General features: G+C 57.0%; 2 protein-coding genes across 3 annotated transcripts; one reads left to right on the top strand and one right to left on the bottom strand.

Annotated features, from left to right (window-relative positions):
- Positions 1-1,513: 1,513 nt before the first annotated feature.
- PCIF1 (phosphorylated CTD interacting factor 1) lies at positions 1,514-12,673 on the bottom strand. 2 transcript variants are annotated; one of them, XM_057365930.1, is made up of 17 exons: positions 12,593-12,673; positions 12,250-12,358; positions 9,464-9,602; positions 9,163-9,287; positions 8,583-8,720; positions 8,287-8,417; positions 7,912-8,066; positions 7,536-7,683; positions 7,253-7,336; positions 6,395-6,494; positions 6,039-6,201; positions 5,091-5,263; positions 4,564-4,650; positions 3,898-4,082; positions 3,711-3,804; positions 3,339-3,514; positions 1,514-2,580 (listed from the first exon to the last, which is right to left on the bottom strand). In XM_057365930.1, exons 3-17 carry the CDS (start codon positions 9,585-9,587, stop codon positions 2,325-2,327), a joined length of 2,139 nt encoding a protein of 712 aa, XP_057221913.1. In that variant the 5' UTR covers positions 9,588-9,602; positions 12,250-12,358; positions 12,593-12,673; the 3' UTR covers positions 1,514-2,324. The 2 variants fall into 2 exon arrangements, with proteins under 2 accessions (XP_057221913.1, XP_057221914.1); XM_057365931.1 differs by lacking the exon at positions 12,250-12,358 and having other exon boundaries at positions 12,593-12,660.
- A 1,133-nt stretch (positions 12,674-13,806) lies between these two features.
- On the top strand, positions 13,807-18,767 carry PLTP (phospholipid transfer protein). Its single transcript, XM_057365955.1, has 16 exons — positions 13,807-14,598; positions 15,303-15,418; positions 15,616-15,715; positions 15,789-15,917; positions 16,054-16,209; positions 16,346-16,409; positions 16,525-16,588; positions 16,727-16,818; positions 16,955-17,131; positions 17,281-17,340; positions 17,439-17,600; positions 17,773-17,840; positions 17,916-17,958; positions 18,122-18,185; positions 18,271-18,347; positions 18,439-18,767. The coding sequence occupies exons 2-16, from the start codon at positions 15,310-15,312 to the stop codon at positions 18,577-18,579; spliced, it is 1,506 nt and encodes a 501-aa protein (XP_057221938.1). The 5' UTR covers positions 13,807-14,598; positions 15,303-15,309; the 3' UTR covers positions 18,580-18,767.
- Positions 18,768-18,923: the final 156 nt, after the last annotated feature.

Genomic DNA, 18,923 nt, shown 5'->3' on the forward strand with positions numbered 1-18,923 from the left:
GGCGTTGGCCCGGTAACGGGGAGAGGAGAACGGGGGGGGAGCTCGGACGGGCCGTGCTGGGCCCCCGCGGATCCCGCTCGAGCTGAACCGGGCCCCACCGGCCTGTGAGGGGTAGGTGCAGGGTCGATGCAGTGGGCGGTGTGGGGTTTCTGCGGGAGCGGTGCGGTTCCCGGTACTCCAGGGCTCTCCAATCACGGTCAGCCCTGAGGATGCTCCCTCCCGGTCTGGGGCCTGCGGCAGCGGCACTTGGGGTTCAGCACTTCGGGGGAGTCGAGTCGGGGGCACTCACACAGCACTCGACAGGTTCAAAGCCCCTGCACATCCCTGTAGGTTGTGCTTCCCAAGCCCGGTCAGATCCACACCCGCTGCTGCTCTCACAGGGAGTTTCCAGCAGCCCCGAGGGGGGCAGAAGCACTCAGGGACCACCTCCTTCCCTCCAGACAGGTGCGTGGCAGCACTGCCCACCCCAGGGACAACGGTAGTGGGGGCCTTTTAGTTCAAATCGTTCACATTTTGTACAGTCTGATGGAGCTTTTATGCCAGGGCTCCTGCTCACAGTGTGCCTCATTCCCCCAGTCCTGCCCATACCACCCCCTGCTCCCAGCTGTTCCCACAGCTGCTCCTCACACCACAGCCCCTTGCACAGCTTRACCTAGTCCAGGTTTTCTGCCCTTGAAACCTCCAGTGTCAACCTGATGTGCCCCATTGACCAAGTCTTGCTCTGTTAGGATGAAGGAGATTCCAGAAACAGCCCATGCTTCTGGCCACTGATGTCATTTACACCTCCCCTATTCCCACGGCCACTGGATACTTAATCAGGTAACTGTCCCTCACCTGAGGGAGCAGGCAAAGGGCTGAGTGTGCACTGACTGACCAGGAAGTGGGGTTAGGGACACTGCCAGCATCGGGAGCAGGCAGTCTCAGCTCAAGAATAATGATTAAAGGGGAAAAAGGCTTTACAAACTGCCACTTTTGCAGCTGACATTCCCAACTGCCCTGACTTAAAGGAAATCAGTGATCTCCTTGCCACCATTGAAAGCATCCCTGGAGAGATCTGGAGCCTCTGGAAGCAGAGAGCATCTGGGGCTGGGCAGTTCCTGCCCACCTCAGAGCAGCACTGTCACTGCTGTGGCACAGGCACCTGCACTGCTGCAGCGGTACTGACACGGTCCAGCACCAGCAGTCCTGTGGCACCTCACAGGAGAGGTTGGCTGCGCTGCTCAAAGGGGTCCCAAGGCAGTGCACTTCCCTGCACTTCTCCAATGGGAGAGCACCAAAGCCTCTCTGGAGCAGCCGAGAAACAGCAGTGGGGTGGTCAAGCTCTTCAGGGGCTTACACTGATCATAAGGGAAACAAAACTCACCAGGAGGGAAGGGCTGTCCGAATGGGGCAGATGCCAGATAGTTCTGAAAAAGCAAAGYCCAACGTTTTTCTACCTTCAACCCAGGCAGAGACCAGACAGGGGTGAGCACAGACCCCAGACACCAAAGAGGGTAAGTCATGGACACAGACAGAGCTGTATGCTGGTTTTAATGTTCCTAAGAACTAGGAAACAGAAATCAAAAATAGACTTTGCTCTTCTTGATAAAAGTAATAAAATGGTTAGCGGTGTTAAATTAATCCTTACAAAACAAAACCCAAGGAGGTTAAATAAAGCCCAGAGGCTCCGCATAAAAACCACGACGACTACAAAACAGCTGCAAAGACGTCTTTACACACCAAAGAAACTCTTCTCCTCYGCTCCTCCCCTCTCCAGGACACAATGTCAGCGAACACGGGACTCACACATGAGAAAGAAACACAGATGCGATGGGAGCAGCCCCACGAGGAGCGTGGGCGCMACGGACAGAACTATTTACACTATGGACAYGGAGCCGTGCTGGGGCCAGTCCGGCCGCAGGAGCCCCCGGGCTCTGCCCGTCCCTCTCCTGCCGGGGCCCCTCCGGCCGCGGCGCTCAGCGCCCAGCACTCGCGCTTGCCATCCATCCCTCCATCTGTTCTGCCGTCCTTCTGCCCACGTGCGCGTCCCCGCTCTGGCTGCCCCTTCCCTCGGCACTCCGGCATCGCGGAGCTGCCGGCTCCTCCTGCCGCGCCACGCTGGGCTCCCTTGCCCCCGGTGAGGGCCGCGGCTGAGCCTCCTCTCCCACTGGCTGCCGGGCGCTCCCGGCTCCTGGGGCTGGCGTGCAGTTCACAGAGGAGAGCAGGTGCCGTGGAGCTGCTGCGCAGGAGTCCCGGGCCGGTGCTGCGCAGCCAGCAGTCTCTGCTGCCCCGGCCAGCCTCCCCCGGGGCTGCCGGCACCTCCCCTGCTGCCTCGCACCTCTGCCTTAGTTGGGATTAGTCTCTCGGCTGCTGCTCTGCTCTCGGCCCAGCTCCCGCTCTTTGTCCRCTGTGGAGGAGGAGGACGACGAGGACGAGGAGGAGGAGGAGGAAGACGAGGAACTGAGGGTCCGGCCTGAATGCTTGTAGGCTGCAACGAGCTCCTGCAGCCGCTCTGGCGTGGGCTCCCACTTGGCAAAGCCGGCGCTGTTCTGCAGGAAGAGGACGGCTGTGTTGTGCACAGCCTTGTAGTACATCTCCTCCCTGCAAGGCAAGAGCACGGGCATCAGCACCTCCCTTGGCCCCCGCCCAAAGCCATGGGCACATGCACCCCCTCCTCCTGCCTGCCACCATTAGAACAAGTATTTGACTGGTCCTTTCTCYCATTATTCTCAGAAGGGAGGCACACTGCAGCCTCCAGCAGTTCTGAGTACGGGAGAGACTCCTGAGCTTTCGGAGGGAGGAAACACTGATACTGCAGAGCCCCATCACTCTCTACCAGCACATGCATGTGTTGGGAGCTTGCTGTCCCTGCAGAGGGGACTCAGCACAGTGAGGCATCAGTCCCAAGCAGGTAAGAATTTCAGTGTTCAGGTACCTGTTGCCTGAACAATTTGTTGCTCAAACCTGTTGCCTCAGCAGCAGAGCAGGGTCCAGCATGCCCGCTGGGGACCGAGCCCCCATTGCCCCTTGCCTCYGCTCCCCCAGTGACACCCAGCTGCTGTAGCACAGGCAGCTACCAGTCTGAGGGCTGGCAGAGGCACAGATCAGCGCCACAGGTGTGATCTGTTCTGGCTGGACCCGTGCCCAAAGCATACACCTCTCACAAGCTAAAGTTAGCAGTCATTAAACAGACGTTGAATTCACCATGCTGTCTGCCCATCCTAAACAGCCAGAATGATGATGCGCTGCGCTTGTCCTTGCCTGCTCCCTGCTTCCCACTGATTTCAGCTTGGGAGAGGATATTTCTGTCACACAGCTTCAGAGCTGTGTTCCCAGAAGGATCTGAGAACAAAGCCTACTTTTTGCAGACGTGCTGGGACCCGCTGCGGTACTCGTGATCGAAGGCCGGCAGGATGAGCTGGTGCCGCTTGAACTTGCTCTGCTCCATGCGGGTCAGGGCCGGTGTCGGGGGGTCCCGCCACTCCGGGATGAAGACAATAAAGGAGAGTGGCTCRCTGGAGCTCTCCAGCAGTTTCTAGTGCAAGAAGAGAAGGAACAATCTCAGTGCTCAGCACTGGCTGAGGAATGATGTATCTAATGAGTCCTACAGAAAGGAAATACTTCTGCTTCAAGAGCCACTGCCCTGTGCCCCTGGGGCGCAGGAGTAGTGGGGAGCAGAGGATGCATGGCACAGCTCCATCCCAAACAACCCCACTGGTGAGCAGACATACCTCAAAGTGAGAGACCATGGCATCCATCAGCTCCTCACAGAACGGAGGATTTGCCTCAAAAGAGCCACTTATAGGGAAGAAATCCAGGCACGGGCTGAAAAGAAGCAAAGATCCCCATCAGCTCGTCCTGAGTCATCTCATGGGCACGCCCCCACACCCACACAGAGCAAGGGAACATAAGACTCACCCCCTGGATCCAAAATACCCGTCTGTGTCCAAGAAGGCTGAACAGTACTGTTTAAAATAGCAATTCAGGGGCGAGGCAAAGCATTCAAAACTCACTCCAAAGAGCTTGTGGAGGGCTTCGAAGATGTGCACAGGAAGTGCCCCTTGCAGACCAGTCCCTTCATACAGCCCCACACCGAACATCATCTGAGAAGARCAAACCCCAGTGAGCTGTGCCTGCTGTTCCTGCTGCTCCCTTCAGACTMTGGACCCAGGGCCACATGTCCATGAACCCACTCCTCTAGGTATACAGGGCCCCCTCATCCTTTCTCATATTCRTGTAGGTCCCTGCATGTACCCAAGAATGCTCTTTAGAGATTTCATCCAACTCTGACCCCACAAAACAATCAGTTTTCTCTTGTACCCAAGTGAGCCTTCAGCTGCCCCTCAGAGTCAACAGCTACTGAAGGTTTCCTTCACAAAAATCGTTACCACACTGAGGTCTCGTGTCAAGACCACAATTGCTCCCTAGATGACAGTCCTACCTCAGCATAGTGGGAGCAGACTACAGACCCAGTTTAAACTCTGTGCTGTCCCAGGCTCCCAAAACCATGGCCCTTTCCCAAAGCAAAGACAAGTCCCCAGTGCTGCCAAGGCTTTCTGATGCACAGCTGGGGTGAGACCATACCTGATATCGACGGAGAAGGCACCAAACCCTGGGCAGGAACTTTTCAAAACCCGAGTCATCGATGCAGCTGTACCGATAGAGGAGCCACTGYAAGAGAAAGCCGAGCCATTGAATTCACTGGGAACAGCTGACGTACAATGATACATGCACATTGTGACAGGGAGAGGGAGGCTGAGGAGCAGGTGGGCTCTGCAGGGAGTTGTCAGCACATCTGCTGTCACTGCATGAGCCACCAGCTTGTCACTAGCATGAAATGAATGAACCACCACACCAGCACGTGTCTCTCAGCAAGGGCTGCCTTTCGGTGAGTACAATGTTCTGGCAGCACAACACTTATCCAGAGCACACACCCAACACCTGGGAAATACTCCCAGCAGAACCTGACCCCAGCTAAGGTGAGAGCAGCTCTTCTCATGCCCATGGCAGTGTCAGACAGCCCTGCAGGGTCAGATGGCCATCATCTGTCCAGCCCTGCCCTCAGACACGAGCCTGCCCCAGGGAGCAGCAGACCCAGAGCCAGCCCGTACCAGCTTGCTGAAGTAGTTGCGGCTCACTTTGACCATCTCCCCCTTGTACCGCACACACGCCACATTGTTCTCCATGTGCATCTCCACGCTGGGGAGCGGCGGGGAGGGGATGGCCAGTCTCACGGGGTAGCAGTACACCAGCCTGTCTTGGACCTCAGGAGCTTCTATCTCAGCTACAGAGAATGAAGAGAAAGGCAGCCCATGAGAATCCAAGGGCATTTGGAACCAATCTTCGGTGCCCTTTAGTGGTGCTGGAAAACAAGCAGCAAAAACAATGGCAAAAAGCAGACACAGGGACCTAAAGGGAATCTGAGGAGAGCCAGATCCAAAAGGAAAAGGACTACAGAGAGTGGTGATGAAAAAAGCAGGGCCCATGGAGGAAAGAARAAGTGACTAGAGGCAGAAGTACAAACATGAACTAGGAAGAAGAGAGAAAATATCAAGGAACATGAACTCTGCCGAGAAAGGGTGCACTGTGACATGCTGGGAGGCAGAAGGGTGCAGAAGGTGCTCAGAACACAAGAAATGTGGCAAATGAGAATAAAGGGAAGAGAGAACACTTGGTATTCAGGGAGAGGATGCCACCTGTCCCCAGGAATTCATGAAACAGCAGAAAAATCATGGTCCATGGATATGAATGAATACCCTGCTCAGTGTGACAGCTCCTAACAAGCTACTTCATCCTGGCAAATCACATATTTACTGTATTTGATGTTACAGCTAGTCACATTTGACAGGGTGGAAGACAATCTGTCACTGTACAGACACTGTGTGAGATAGTTGAGGCTTATGCTGGACCTGCTGTTTCTGACTTTGAAACACAGCCTTTCTGACTTTTGAAGACAGAGCTACCCTCCCAACAGGTTAACACTGAACAGGACCGGCCAGAGCACAGGGTCTTTAACAGAAGAACTGTAGCTCTACAGCTCTTCAGAGCTGGCTGCGTACCAGAGATGTTGTTCTCTTTGAGTATGGCAAGATGCTTCTCCCGGATGCGCTTGACGTAYTCCAGGGATATGTAGTAAATTTTACTGCAGATGCCTTCCACAGAGTCCTTGGCTGCTGCAGACACGTGGGGCCCGCACTGTTTGCGTAAGTGCTCCAGGCGRTCCTGTGGAAACAGACAGCTAGAGTTCCTCACACGGCCACCACCGGCTCTCCAGGAGTACTCAGTGTCTCCAGGCTGCCCTCCCATGGCACACAGTGAGATGCAATGGCAGCAGACTCCAGAAGGACCTGTTCCTGTCCCCACGTGTCCCCTCCCCAGTTCCCTGTGCCCAGCCACACAGCAGTAGAACACTGACCATGTAGTCCTCCTTGGATGCGGAATGGTCCCGTCGCAGCCAGCTGAAGGTGTCCTCCACATTCCATTTCACCACCTTCCTGCTGTCTGGGGAAGCACTCCTGCAAAAACAGAGAGGCAAAATTTAACTCACAGGTGCACAGCAAGATATTCYACCCCCCTCCAAAGTTTTCTGTCAGCAGGGAATGTGGACACTGACACTTCCTCAAGGCCAAGCTCTGTCACTCCCCTCCAGTTCTCTGGAAAGTGCTTCCAGACCTTTACATGATTATGGTCTGCCATGCTCTCTCCAAAACTTGGTGTAGCTGGCTGCTGTCCTCTCTGCAACAGGAGAGGCCTGCAAAACCTTTATKTGTCATGGCAATGGTCCATTCTGATATTGTCTGTAATTTTCAAGTACTGTTAGRGGCTTGTGACTGAGAAAACTACCCTCTTAAGAAGCTTCTCCCTTCCCCCACAACATTCTTCCCACAATCTTCCTCAGTTCTGTCTCCTGTGGCAGAACTGATCAGAAAAACYCTACCTAGTTTACAAAATGCCACTCTAAGTTTGTTGCTCTGCAACAGCAGTGAGTGCCCAAGCACTCTTGTTTTTATCTCAAGGATAACAGAACACATTCCACACCCAGTACTTCAGTGACTCTTACTTGTCTCCACATACATTCAGCTTCCCAATATKACAGTTTACTGTAATGTCACTATCAAAATATAGCTCCAGCACCACTGTTTTTCTTCTGTAGATTCCTAACCTTACTTTTCCCCAACAGCATTATGACCAGTGCTGGATAAGGCAGGATGAGCAGCCCCTACAGCTTTTTTGTCTTCTGTGAACGTGACAGAACTGTGGAAGGAGSTCCCACCTGGATTCAATCAGACGTTTCGCAGCCTCAGCATACTTGAAGAGGAGCCTCTTGGCTTCCTCTCGGAACTTGATTCTGGATAACCTGTGGTAAGTTAAATTCATATGTATCAGTCTCATAAATGCATGAAGGCCAGGTTCAGCTCCCCAGCTTTCCCTCACCAGCATYCAAACCACTCCATTAGCCAAAAGCACACACCACAGCACAGAACCACGGCAAGTAAATCACCAGACCAGATCAACACCAAACCCTCCCAGCAAGGTGGCCTGTCTATGAACAGTACCTGATGGGAATGTCATTCATGATCTCTCTGAACATAGAAGGAGACACTACTGGCTCGCAGTCACTCGGTAAAAGAGGATCTGTCCCTTTATCAACCACCTTCCTCTCCAACATCCAGCGATTAAATGACTCCCTTGGGGGGTCAATCCCTGGAGATGAACAGAAGAAGGGTCTAATCAATACAATACAGAGATTCCCAGTAGCTCTGATAAGGATCATCACACACAGTTCTACCTAATCAATTAACAAACAATGTCACAGAGTATAATCAACACAAAAAGAGAATGCATGGACTAGACAGGCATTAAAACAAATGGTAYATCACCACAGCACTGCAGAACTGAGAAGGAAATCAAGGGAGCCCAACAGAAACTCACCTTCTCGCTGCTGGCAGAGTTCACGGTAATGYTGCCGCAGCTTGAGAATGAGCTGGGACCGGAGCAGCTCCACCTCAGGGTGTGGAGAAAGCACTTCTGATGGTGCCCTCTGCTTAATCACGGCGTTTGTCTGAATATCCAGGTCCCAATACACTCTGTGGCAGAAACAAATGTCATCRGGATAACCAGATCATTGACTAATTATCAAATATTACTTCTAAAGACACTTCCTGGGGCTGTTTCACTAGCCAGGAAACCAAACTATCAAGACTCTGGCAATGATTTATCACTCAGGTTGCACAAAGATATCTGGAAACTTGTGTGTCTCCAACACACCACAGAGAAGAGAATGGAAGACAAATGGAGATAACTCACTCAGTTGGTCGTAGAAGAGCTGCCTGCTGTTTGTCTTCAGGTGAAACACACCATGCCTTCAAAACAGAGGTTCCTGGAATACTGGGAGAGCTGGGGACTGGCTGAGCAGCTGGGTTCCCTGGGACATCCGCCTGTGTGTGTGAAAGATGAATTACTGCACAGAGAGACAGGTAAAGGGGAAGCAGCCCAGTGAACTAAACAGTCTTGCACCAGAACACCACCTGGGAGACCTCCAGGACCTCTTCAGCCCCCTCAGTTTCAGGCTGCACACATTTGTTTCACAGCACCAAACCTACCTTGGGCTTCTTCACACTGTTGCCACTTGGTGGAACCTCCTCTGAGAACCTCCTCTTCCTCTGCTTGCTCTCCACWGAAGCATCTGCCACCCCACCTTCCAGTGGCATTGGAGCCGCATTCAGTCCCAGAGGGTCTGACTGTTAAGTGTCCAAACAACAAGAGCACACRTCAGCTCACCTGCTGCCACCACAGCGTCCCAAATGAAGGCAAAAAGCTCTTAACTTCCCATTGCACTGCTCCCAGCTCCCACGTGGATGGAAATAAGGACACCACTAGTCACACCTGCACAAAGCTAAAAGATTCTCTTCTAGATCTGTGTCTGTATGCTTTTTTTTAAAGACTTTGATGAGAAAAACTCATCACAAATCCCCCACGCTGAGTGTTCTTTGAGCAGTGCATGATGTCTGGAACAGCATCACCTGACAGGCACCTGACAGAGAACACTTCCCCAGAATCACGCCAGACAATGGACAGAGCAAGGAGCTCTGAAGGCACCACAGACCCTCCCACATTGTAATCCGAGGTCCACAACACCCCAGTCCTGGCACAGGACTCACCCCAAGGTGAGCACGCACTTACGATGACATCGTGCTGTCCCAGCACAGGCATTTCCCACAGAGACTGGTTCGTGAAGCGGTTGAAGTAGTACGGGCGGTTCTCCCGCTTGCTCCAGCACTTCTCCCAGCCAGCCTGCACCAGCTCATCTGAGAGGACAGTGAGAGTCAGGAACCTGAGGAGCATCCTGCACCAGCCCTGCTGGTGCCCAGCACTGTCATAGCACACTGAGATATACATTGYTCCCAGCTTCCCCTGGCAGCCTGGCTTCATCCCCCTTCCCACTCCCAGAGCCCTGCAGAACTCCCCAAGGCAGAGATGGTACCTGGCAGGTCCTGTACCAGGCGCATGGGTTTGGGGGAGCTGGGCTGGTTCTGGTTGGAGGTGCCAGGTGAGTGACTCATGAGAGACGCTTCCTCCGCAGGGCTTCTGTGATTCTCATTGGCCATTTCTCAGCAACCACACTAGAAAAAAAAAACGAGCAACATCCAGTGTTACAACAGGAAAGGTCCCAGATCTGCTCAGCACACTCAGTTCACGCAAGTTCATTCTGACAATAAAACAGGGACTGAACCAGTCCATACAAACAGCACCTCAGCCCTGAAATACACCTGTTATCCTGGACACAACTAGCTATGAGGAATGCTCAGTGTTAAATGGGATTAATCAGGGTGCTCTTCAGGCCAGCATTTAAAACATTCCCTTTTCAGCTAGATCACTCAAAAGAGCRGAGCATCAGAGTATAAAAAATTAACATATGCTCCTCGTTTAATTATATGCCACCTTCTGCCACACCAATACCACTAGCCGTGTCTGATCTGTTATCCTCGGAGACAGTTTAAATCAACACTCACACACAYACAACTGCACATCATTTCAGCAAAAGGCACTAATTAAAAAAGATTCTGCTATATAAAAGAGCCCTGGAGGTTCACTAACAACTTCTGTGGTTCAGAGAACCACAGGCTGGGAGTCGGGAGCTCTGGAATTATTTCCCTCTGCATGTCCCAGGCCCACACATCCTTAGTCCTAGTCCCACAAGCAGGGCCTCAGCCAGGCTGTTTTRGCCCTTGCTGCTTTTTCATCTGCATAACAACAGTTATGCAAAAGAAAGTCTGTTGGAACAATAAAGCTCCTCTTAATCATAATTTAATGTTGCCAGCTGGAGAGAAACAGCCAGGCTTTTCCTCTCTTAGTCACCACTCTTCCCCTGGGGAAGTTTCCGAAACAGTGCCGCAGATTGCTCTTCTCTGGCAGCCCAAAACACACTGGCAATGAACTGGGGGGAAATAAGGYATTTTACATAATTCCCAGCTACCTCAGACACTTAATTCTATTCAGGCATTGGAGACACCCAACAGGACACACCAGCATAGTCATGGTAGCAGCAGCACAATGCCGTGACAGTGTGCTCTTCACATGAGCACCACAGTACCTGGCAGCAGGAGCTGCGCACAGGAGTTCTTGAGTAAAAACTCTGGAATTTTGTGAGCTAAGTCACTCGGATTTAGTCACCTTTGCTGTCCTTCCTGCACATAATGCCTGCTGGCTATTTCASCAGAGCAGAATGGCAGGAGCAAACAGTGGTAAAGAGCAAGTAGGCAACAGCTTTGCTGCCCACAGCATCGGCTGTGGGATCAGCGCTGAGGAACCTGACCCCTTCAGCCCCTTGGAAGATGTTTCCATCCTTCCAGGCAGGGTGCACAAGGGAAGGTGTGGGCACTGTGGACACCTGGAGTTTGGGTCTCTGCTCAGGAGWAGGCACGTAATGCCCTGTGCCTGCTGCAGAGCACAGGATGCAATCGGGGACCTTTAACAGCCTAAGCAGGTGAGCGTTGTGCAAYCTCACACTCCCTCCTGAACTCCAACCCCACCGTGCCCTTACAGTCACTTCACAAGGTGCCAAGGTGAGCTGTGCCAGCAGCTCAGGCTCGTGTCAGCCCRTGAGTACAGGCACCCTGGAGCCCAAGGGGCTGTGAGGCGGGAGCACAGGAATCTCTAAAGGATGTTTAGTCCCTCCTCCTCAAACTAAAGCTACACTTACACATGCAGCTGCTGCTGTGTCCTGCACAATAGAGTAACACGCTGGAGTGAACCGGTGTGTACTGGGAGGACCAGAGCTCTCAAAGTGATGTATGTCAGGATTCACAGACTGGGCACAGAGCCCTACGCAGCTTGGATGGCACATGCCAGCTCCAATAACCTGCTGTTTTTCATAACCCATCACTCAAAAGAGCTGTCAAATAGGGTCACTGGCTCTGCCTTCTCCCGTTTATGGGTAAACTGGAATGATGGAAGTAGCCAAGAAGCTTTATCACTTGATYAGTGTTAACGAGCATTAAATCCAAGTACCCTTAAGGTCTGGGAAAAGGAATCAGCCCAACTAACAGGAATCCTGGCTGAAGCCACTCTACTTTTATGTAACTACACTGGGACTTACACAGTGACAGGGATCCAGAGGAAGCATTTTATGGAAATTACGGTATGTTTTTATACACCAYGGCAATGCATACAGTGCTTCACAAACACGGTACAACGCTGTCCCTGCCCAGAGAGCTTACAACCTAGAGCAGCAGCACAACCAAAGACCATAGGAGAGGGGGGAGACACAGAGTAAAGAAGTACAGCAAACAGGACCGATATTTGTTTCCATTTCACCGAGGTAGGATTTTGCACAAGACAACAGCAAATGCAGACAAAAGAGATCAACGACAGCCCCCCGGGACAACCACGCTGTTCTCCCCCACCCCAGAACCACGACTGCTCCAGGAGGCTGGGAGCCAGGCCACCACCTCCCCCGTCGGTACCCATCCTGAGCGCCGGCCGGCGGGCCCGGGGCTGAGCAGCACAGCGCTCCCGGGGCAGCACGGGCACTGGGCACCGGGGCACCGTGTCTGCGCGGGAAAGCGGCCGGGAACCTCCTGGGGCTGCCCTGCCGGCGGCGAAGACGGCACAGAGCTCCTCGGCGCGGCGGGCCGGGACCGGCGGGCGGCCACGGGCGCTCTGCGAATGCGGAGCGGAGGCGGCGGCGGCGACAACTCTGCAGTCTGGCCGGCAGCGGTCCGGGGGCGCGGCCTAAGCGGGGCGGCGGCCGGCCGGGCGGGTACTTACGGTGGCGGGCTGCCTGGCGGGACGCGTGGCCGTCGCTCCGWGCTCGCCGCTGGCGCGCCGGGGCCACATCCTCATAGCGGGGCGTCCCGCGCCTGGCCCGCGGGGGAGGCTGCGGAGACAGGAGCCCGTTACGGCGCCGCGGGGCGGGGCCGCGGGACGCGCAGGCGCGGCGGGGGCACAGCGGGGGCGCGACGGCGGGAGCGCGGCGGCAGCAGCGGCCGCGCTCTAAGATGGCGGCCGCGGGCCTGCGCCGCCTCCCCTCCGCCGTCCGCCCGCCGCCGCTGCCCATCCCCGCCGCCTCCTCCTGCGCGGCAGGCCGCGGCCACGCRGTCGAGCCGCTTACCTGGGCGTGAGGCCAGGGGCTGCAGGCACCGGGCACCGCTGCGTCCGCCACCGCCGCCGCCCCACCTCCGCCTCGCCCGCCCCGCCGCCATCTTGCGCCGGGGCCGCGGGTGTACAGCGCCTGCGCGAAGCAGAGCCCGCGCTCAGGGGAGTTGCACAGCGCATGCGCAGAGGCTGCGCGGCCGCCCCGCCCGCCCAGTGCCGTCTTTGTGGTGGGCACCGCCCCGCGCTGTGGCGGAATGGTCGCGGTCCCGCCCGCGCTGTGGCGGAGCCCCTCAGGGCTGGCCCGCTCCGCCCTCCTGCTCGCCGCGGGCGGTTCCCGGCACTGGCAGGGCGCGGCCGTAGCGGTCGCCACCAAAGGGCCTTTGAAGAGTGGCGGCGCCGGGGCGGGGCGGCGGCCGTGCCGGGGGGGCTGCATTGATGTGCGGGCGCGGGGCTTCCGCCGCCCGCCGGGCACAGCGGTCGCTCCTGCTGTCCTGGCAGCCGCTGCCTGTCCCGGCGRTCCCTCGGGCGCAGCGCTGACTCGCTGTTGTCGTGGCCGTTCCCTGGCCCGCGGTTCCCAGCACCAGGCAGCGGGCGCTGGCGGTGAGGCAGRCGGTGCAGCGCTGGGCGCAGCCCGGTGATCACTGGGGTCACCCCTTTGCCCCGCTTCCCGTGGCTGCTGCTGCGCAGCGTGTGCTGGAGAATGACACGGRACGGGCAAGGGGGACACGGCTGTTACTGCGGGGGTCCCTGGAGCCGCAGGAGCCACTCGTAGCCGGCGGAGCTCCTGGCACATCTACCCCGTAGAATTCCCSTCCTCTCTCGGCCCCACCTCCCTGGGCAGCCGATGGCCGGTGCTGGCCCACGGCCCCCAGTGAAGGCGGGACGGGGAAGCCGCGGAGCCTCTCCTGCCTTTTTCTTCTGGGATATCCCTGCTGCCAAGCTTTCCAAGGGGTTTTCCAACTCCCGGAGTCCTGCCCTCTGCTCCGGGAGCACTGGGGTCAGTTTAATGAGTTAACGCTGGCGCAGCAGTTCTGGAGGGRTAAGTGCTGTGTAAGCACTGAAGCTCCCGTTTTGGGCTTCCAGCAGCCCGGTTCCACTGCCCAGAGCACCGATAACGGCCCGGGCCACAAAGGGCCGGCTCAGACCGACCCCTGAGGGCAGGGGGAACTGTGTGGAGGGACAGTGAAACTCCATCCTTGGAGCAAGGGGGTGGTGAGGGCAGGGGGCACGGCTCGGCCAGGCAGGATTCTCGGGAGGGAGMCCCGTGCTGAGGAGTTGGCCATCTTTCCCATAATGGGAGCAGGACGGTGGTGTGGGTGCTGCTGGGGACACTCTGGCAGTGCCTCTCTCGATGCTGTGACCCCGGTGCCAGCCAGGCTGCCGGTAGCACACGGGGCAAGGCCAGTGAGAGGCACGTCCTGTGGAGCCTGGCTTGGGGTTGGGGCAGAGGCTGTGGGGGCAGCTCTGAGGGTCCACAGACTCAGCAGCTTCTTTGCTGAGGTTCATGTTACAGATGGGCAAGAACCAGCCCCCAGCAGCACCCGCCAGGAAGCCCGCACTGGAGCTGGTAGCTCGGCACTGGCAGAGGGTTCATAACAGACTGGTGGGTCCCCAACACCCCAGGYTGTCCTGAACGTCGTTTGCACGTGTACCCCTTGCACGGGATGGGTCAGAGAGATCCACGGCCGTGGCTGTGTGTGCAGGATGCAGGGAGCGGTGTTTTCGGGGGGAAGAGGGCTTCATGTCCAGCCAGGAGCTGGGGTAGCCAAGAGAACCGCTGTCTGTGCCGGTGCTGGCAGCCAGCCGGGCTCGGCGGGACACAGACCTGCATCCTCCCAATCTGTCCGTCCCCCTGTCTCCTCCCAGCTGTGGGCCCACAAGGAGTGGCAGCTGGGGGATATATAAAGGCAGGGAAACCTCAGCCAGCTCAAAAGAAAATCTTGGAGCTGGTGGTGTTCTCCCTCCCTCCTGCCTTCACGTGATTCAGCTTCCCCACACCGGGARCCGAGGACAAGCCTCGCAGTAAGTACCCGAACGGAGCCGGAATTGTGCGGGGGAACCCCTCAGTCTCTGGGCAGGACAGTGGTGCCGGGCCCCGGGGAGGGGATCCCCCATCCTCTCCCTTCAGAGAACTGGGGGAAGCTGTGCGGGAGCCCCGTCCCATCACGCAGTCTCGCAGCGAGTTTGCGGGATGGACAGGCTCCGGCTCCTGTCTCAGACCAGCCTGGGGGCAAGGCGGCACACCTCGGGGGGGCGGTGAGGGTTGTGGGACGGCCCCAAGRGCGAGGGCTCGCTGCTCTGCCAAGTGCTGGTGCTCCCCGTTGCAGCAGCACGCACGGTGCTGGCGCCTGTCGCTGCGGTTTGGGGACCGGGGTGTGTTCAGGGCGGGGGGAATGCTGGAGTGGGTGTTCCCAGAGGATGTGGGACCCTCGGGCTCCACAGGGCCAGTACTGGGGCTTGTGCACAGCACCCTGGGGTAGGACCGTGCCCCTCGTGGGCTGCTGGGACAGAAGATTTGGGCAAAGGAGACCTGGGCAGCACCGGGGGGGTTCAGGAACGACAGTGGGGTGTTCCTTGGAGCTATCCCTTGCCCCGGGCGGGTTGGACAGCAGCTGCTTCCCTTCCAGGGTAACCGGGAGTCCCCCGTGTGCCCTCTGGGCCAGTCCGTGCTGACATCCGTGCACGCCCTCAGGCCAGTCCGTGCTGACCCTGCTCTCTGCCTCCAGGTTCGAGATGGCTGCCGGCAGTTGTCTCCTTCTCCTCCTCCTGCCCTCGCTGGTCACAGCCTCACACAGCCCTCCTGGCTGTAAGATCCGRATTACTTCCAAGGGGCTGGACCTGGGTAAGGGGCCGGTCAGGATCTCATGGTCTAGTAAAGGGGGAGATGGGACACTCTCCTGGGGTCTGTGCTTGTGTAGGGTTCTGCCGGCACTGCCCCCCGATGGGGCTGCCGTGGAAAAGTGGGGGCTGTCAGGGGCGATACTGCCAGGAGGGCAGCACGTCCCGGCTGTCCCAGCCCAGCCTCATTTTTCCCTGCAGTGAAGCAGGAGGGGCTGCGCTTCGTGGAGCAAGAATTGCAGAACATCACGGTGTCGGACCTGCATGGGAAGGAGGGGCAATTCCAGTACAACATCAGCCAGTGAGTGCTGCCTGCTGCCCACGGCTTCGCATGTCCATCTGTCCATCTAACCATCCCTGTCCCGTCCCTGCAGGGTCAAGGTGACAGACCTGCAGATGGCCTTTTCGGACCTGAACTTCCAGCCCCAGCAGCACCTGGCCTTCAATATCAACAACGCTTCCATTAGCCTGCGCTTCCGCAGGCAGCTGCTCTACTGGTTCTTGTGAGCTGCCTCCCCCTCGTGCTGCCCTGAGTGCTAACCCACCCCACTGCTGAGCCTGCTGRCTGCCACAGCTGCCTTGCTGTCCTGCAGCTGGCAGGAGCTGTGTGCTCCTCTCATCTGCTTTCCTGGCTTCCAGCTATGACATTGGGTCCATCAATGCCTCTGCGGATGGMGTCCAGATCTACACCGTGCTGCAGCTGGCCAAGGATGAGGCTGGACGCCTCAAGATCTCCAGTATGAACTGCAATGCCTCCATAGCGAGAATGCACGCCGGCTTCTCTGGCACACTCAGGTACACCTGACCCCTGTGTCTGGCTCCCTGACCCCCTTTCCATACCCTCAGTGCTTCCTCAGCCCAGCTTTGTGCTGCAATGGGCAAGGAGCCACAGGRAGAGCAGGCAGTGCAGAGCCATTCTTGTGTCCTCCAGGAAGGTCTACGAGTTCCTGAGCACCTTCATTGTCACAGGGATGCGCTTCCTCCTCAGCCAGCAGGTATAGCTGAGTGGAGRCAGGCAATGGACCTGGGAGGCGGCGCCTTGTTCAGCCTCAGCAGGTCCTCATCAAGTCCTGGGAGTGATTCCCCTCAGCCTGATTCCTTGCCTTGCAGATCTGTCCATCCCTGGAGCATGCCAGTCTGGTGCTGCTGAACTCTTTGCTGGACACAGTGCCTGGTGTGTGTGTGTGTGTGTGTGTGTGTGTGTGTCCCTGGGAAAGGGACTGGATCCCATTCACTGTGGGGCAGACAGGGCGGGGTATCATGCTGCCAGGCAGCTCCAGGTTTGGTCACACCAGCACATCTTCCCTGGCAGTGAGGAGCTACGTGGATGAGCACGTCGGGATTGACTACTCTCTTCTGCGGGATCCATCTGTCTCCACGGACACCCTTGACCTCGACTTCAAGGTGAACACTGGGTCCTGCCTTGCTAGTCTTCCCCATCCCTATGGGGAAGGCTGTGCCAGGAGGCATATTGGGCTCAATAGAGCAGGTGGGGTGGGCTGCTATGTGGTTGTGGGAACCTCTCCTGCTCTCGGTCCAGGGCATGTTCTTCCCACGGGTGAGAGAGGACCAGGAGCTGGAGAACCATGCGGTGGAGCCAGTGATCAAGGAGACTGAACGCATGGTTTACGTTGCCTTCTCTGAGTACTTCTTCGACTCAGCCATGCACTCATACTTCCAGGCAGGAGTGCTGACAATGGAGCTCCAGGGGGAGAAGGTAAGGAGCACCAGACATCTGGACTGTGTGCAGGCAGGAGGGAGGGCTGGAYTGTGTCACAGAGCAGAAGAGGTGCCATACATGGAGCAGCTTTGCTGGGACCTGCAGCAGTGGCTTGCTCCCCCTCTAGTGGTTTGTGCTCTCCACAGGTGCCCAAGGACCTGGAGGTTTTGCTGAGAGCCACATTCTTTGGGACCATCTTCATGCTGGTGAGGATCCCCCAGACAGGGTGGGAGGCACAGCAGGGCCCYGGGGCAGAGCATGGCCCTGCCCTGCTCCCTGCCTTCAGCTCAGCTGTCTTCCCCAGAGTCCCTCCGTGGATGCTCCGCTGCGGCTCACGCTGCAGGTCTCTGCTCCTCCCCGCTGCACCATCAAACCCTCCGGGACCTCAGTTTCTGTCTCTGCCTTCTTGAACATCTCACTGGTGCCTCCAGACCGCCCACCAGTCCAGCTCTCCAGCATGGCCATGGTGAGGGCAGGCTGGGGCTCCCTAGGTTGTCACCCCAGTGCATATGGGAGCAGTGTCCCCCATCCTGTATTGCAAAGCACTGGTGTCATTGAGAAGAGGRGCACTGGGCCAATAGGAGACAGTGGCTTGGTTGTCCCTCTGTCTGTTGTAAGTCAGCCCTCTCCCTTCCCAGGARACCAAGCTGAGTGCTAAGGTGTTTCTGCAAGGGAAGGCACTGCGTGTGCAGCTGGACCTACGACGGTATGACTGGGGTCCCACGGGGGCATGGGGAGAGTCCCCTCCACACCCTACTCACAACTGCTTCCTTCTGTCCAGGTTCCGCATCTAYTCCAAGCAGTCAGCGCTGGAGTCACTGGCGGTGAGAGCATGGTGAACTGGTATTCAGTTCTGGGATCCCTTACAGCCAGCCACAGTGTGGGATGGGCTGGGGAGGAGCTGTCCATTCAATATCCCCACTTCCAGCYCTCCCTGCCCTGGCTGGCAGCTCTGTCACTACATTGACCGCAGCTCCTCTCCCACAGCTGTTCTCGCTGCAGACCCCACTGAAGACACTGCTGCAGCTGACCATTATGCCCATTATTAATGGTAAGCACTGCCACTACCACACAACTGAGAGCATGTGCAGGGGCACAGTAGGGCTGAGCCTCATCCCAGCTCTCTCTCTCTACAGAGAGGACAAAGAAGGGGGTGCAGATCCCACTGCCCGAAGGCATGGACTTCACCAGGGAGGTGGTCACCAACCATGCAGTAAGTGGTGGGATGGGACAGGCTGTGCCTCCATGTCCTGCTGGGAAGGGCATTTTCACCCCTAGCCTCACATTAACCCTCTCCTCTGCAGGGATTCCTCACGGTGGGAGCTGATCTTCACTTCTCCAAGGGGCTGCGGGAGGTGATTGAGAAATACCGCCCAGTGCCCACTGTTGCTGCCTAYCCCAGCTCCCAGCCCGCAGAGCCCAGCCTGGAGCCTGGCTCATTCTAGCTCTTCTCCCTGGACTGAGGGCAGATCCTGGGCTGGACCCATAGACTGTAGGTAGGAAGCAGCTTCCCTGGTACCACCAGCACATTATCAGGGTGTCCACACCCTGGTGGGGCGCAGCAAGGTGGAGAGGGTGCTCTGGGAACCCCTGCTGCACCCCTGCTCATTACACTAATAAACCACCTGACTCCTACCACATGGCCTCGTTGCTTGGAGGACATGTCCATACTGTGGTACAGGGTGGGAGATGCAAAAGAAGGCAGCTGATGCTGCTGCCCAGCTCTGGTCCTTGGGAACAGATGCAGCTTAGTGCAGTGCCAGAAGGCTCAGAGTGACTGTACTGCTGC

The sequence above is a fragment of the Malurus melanocephalus genome, unplaced genomic scaffold (genome assembly GCF_030028575.1).
Source record: "Malurus melanocephalus ecotype Western Australia unplaced genomic scaffold, MMel_1.1 scaffold_59, whole genome shotgun sequence".
Classification (NCBI taxonomy): domain Eukaryota; kingdom Metazoa; phylum Chordata; class Aves; order Passeriformes; family Maluridae; genus Malurus; species Malurus melanocephalus.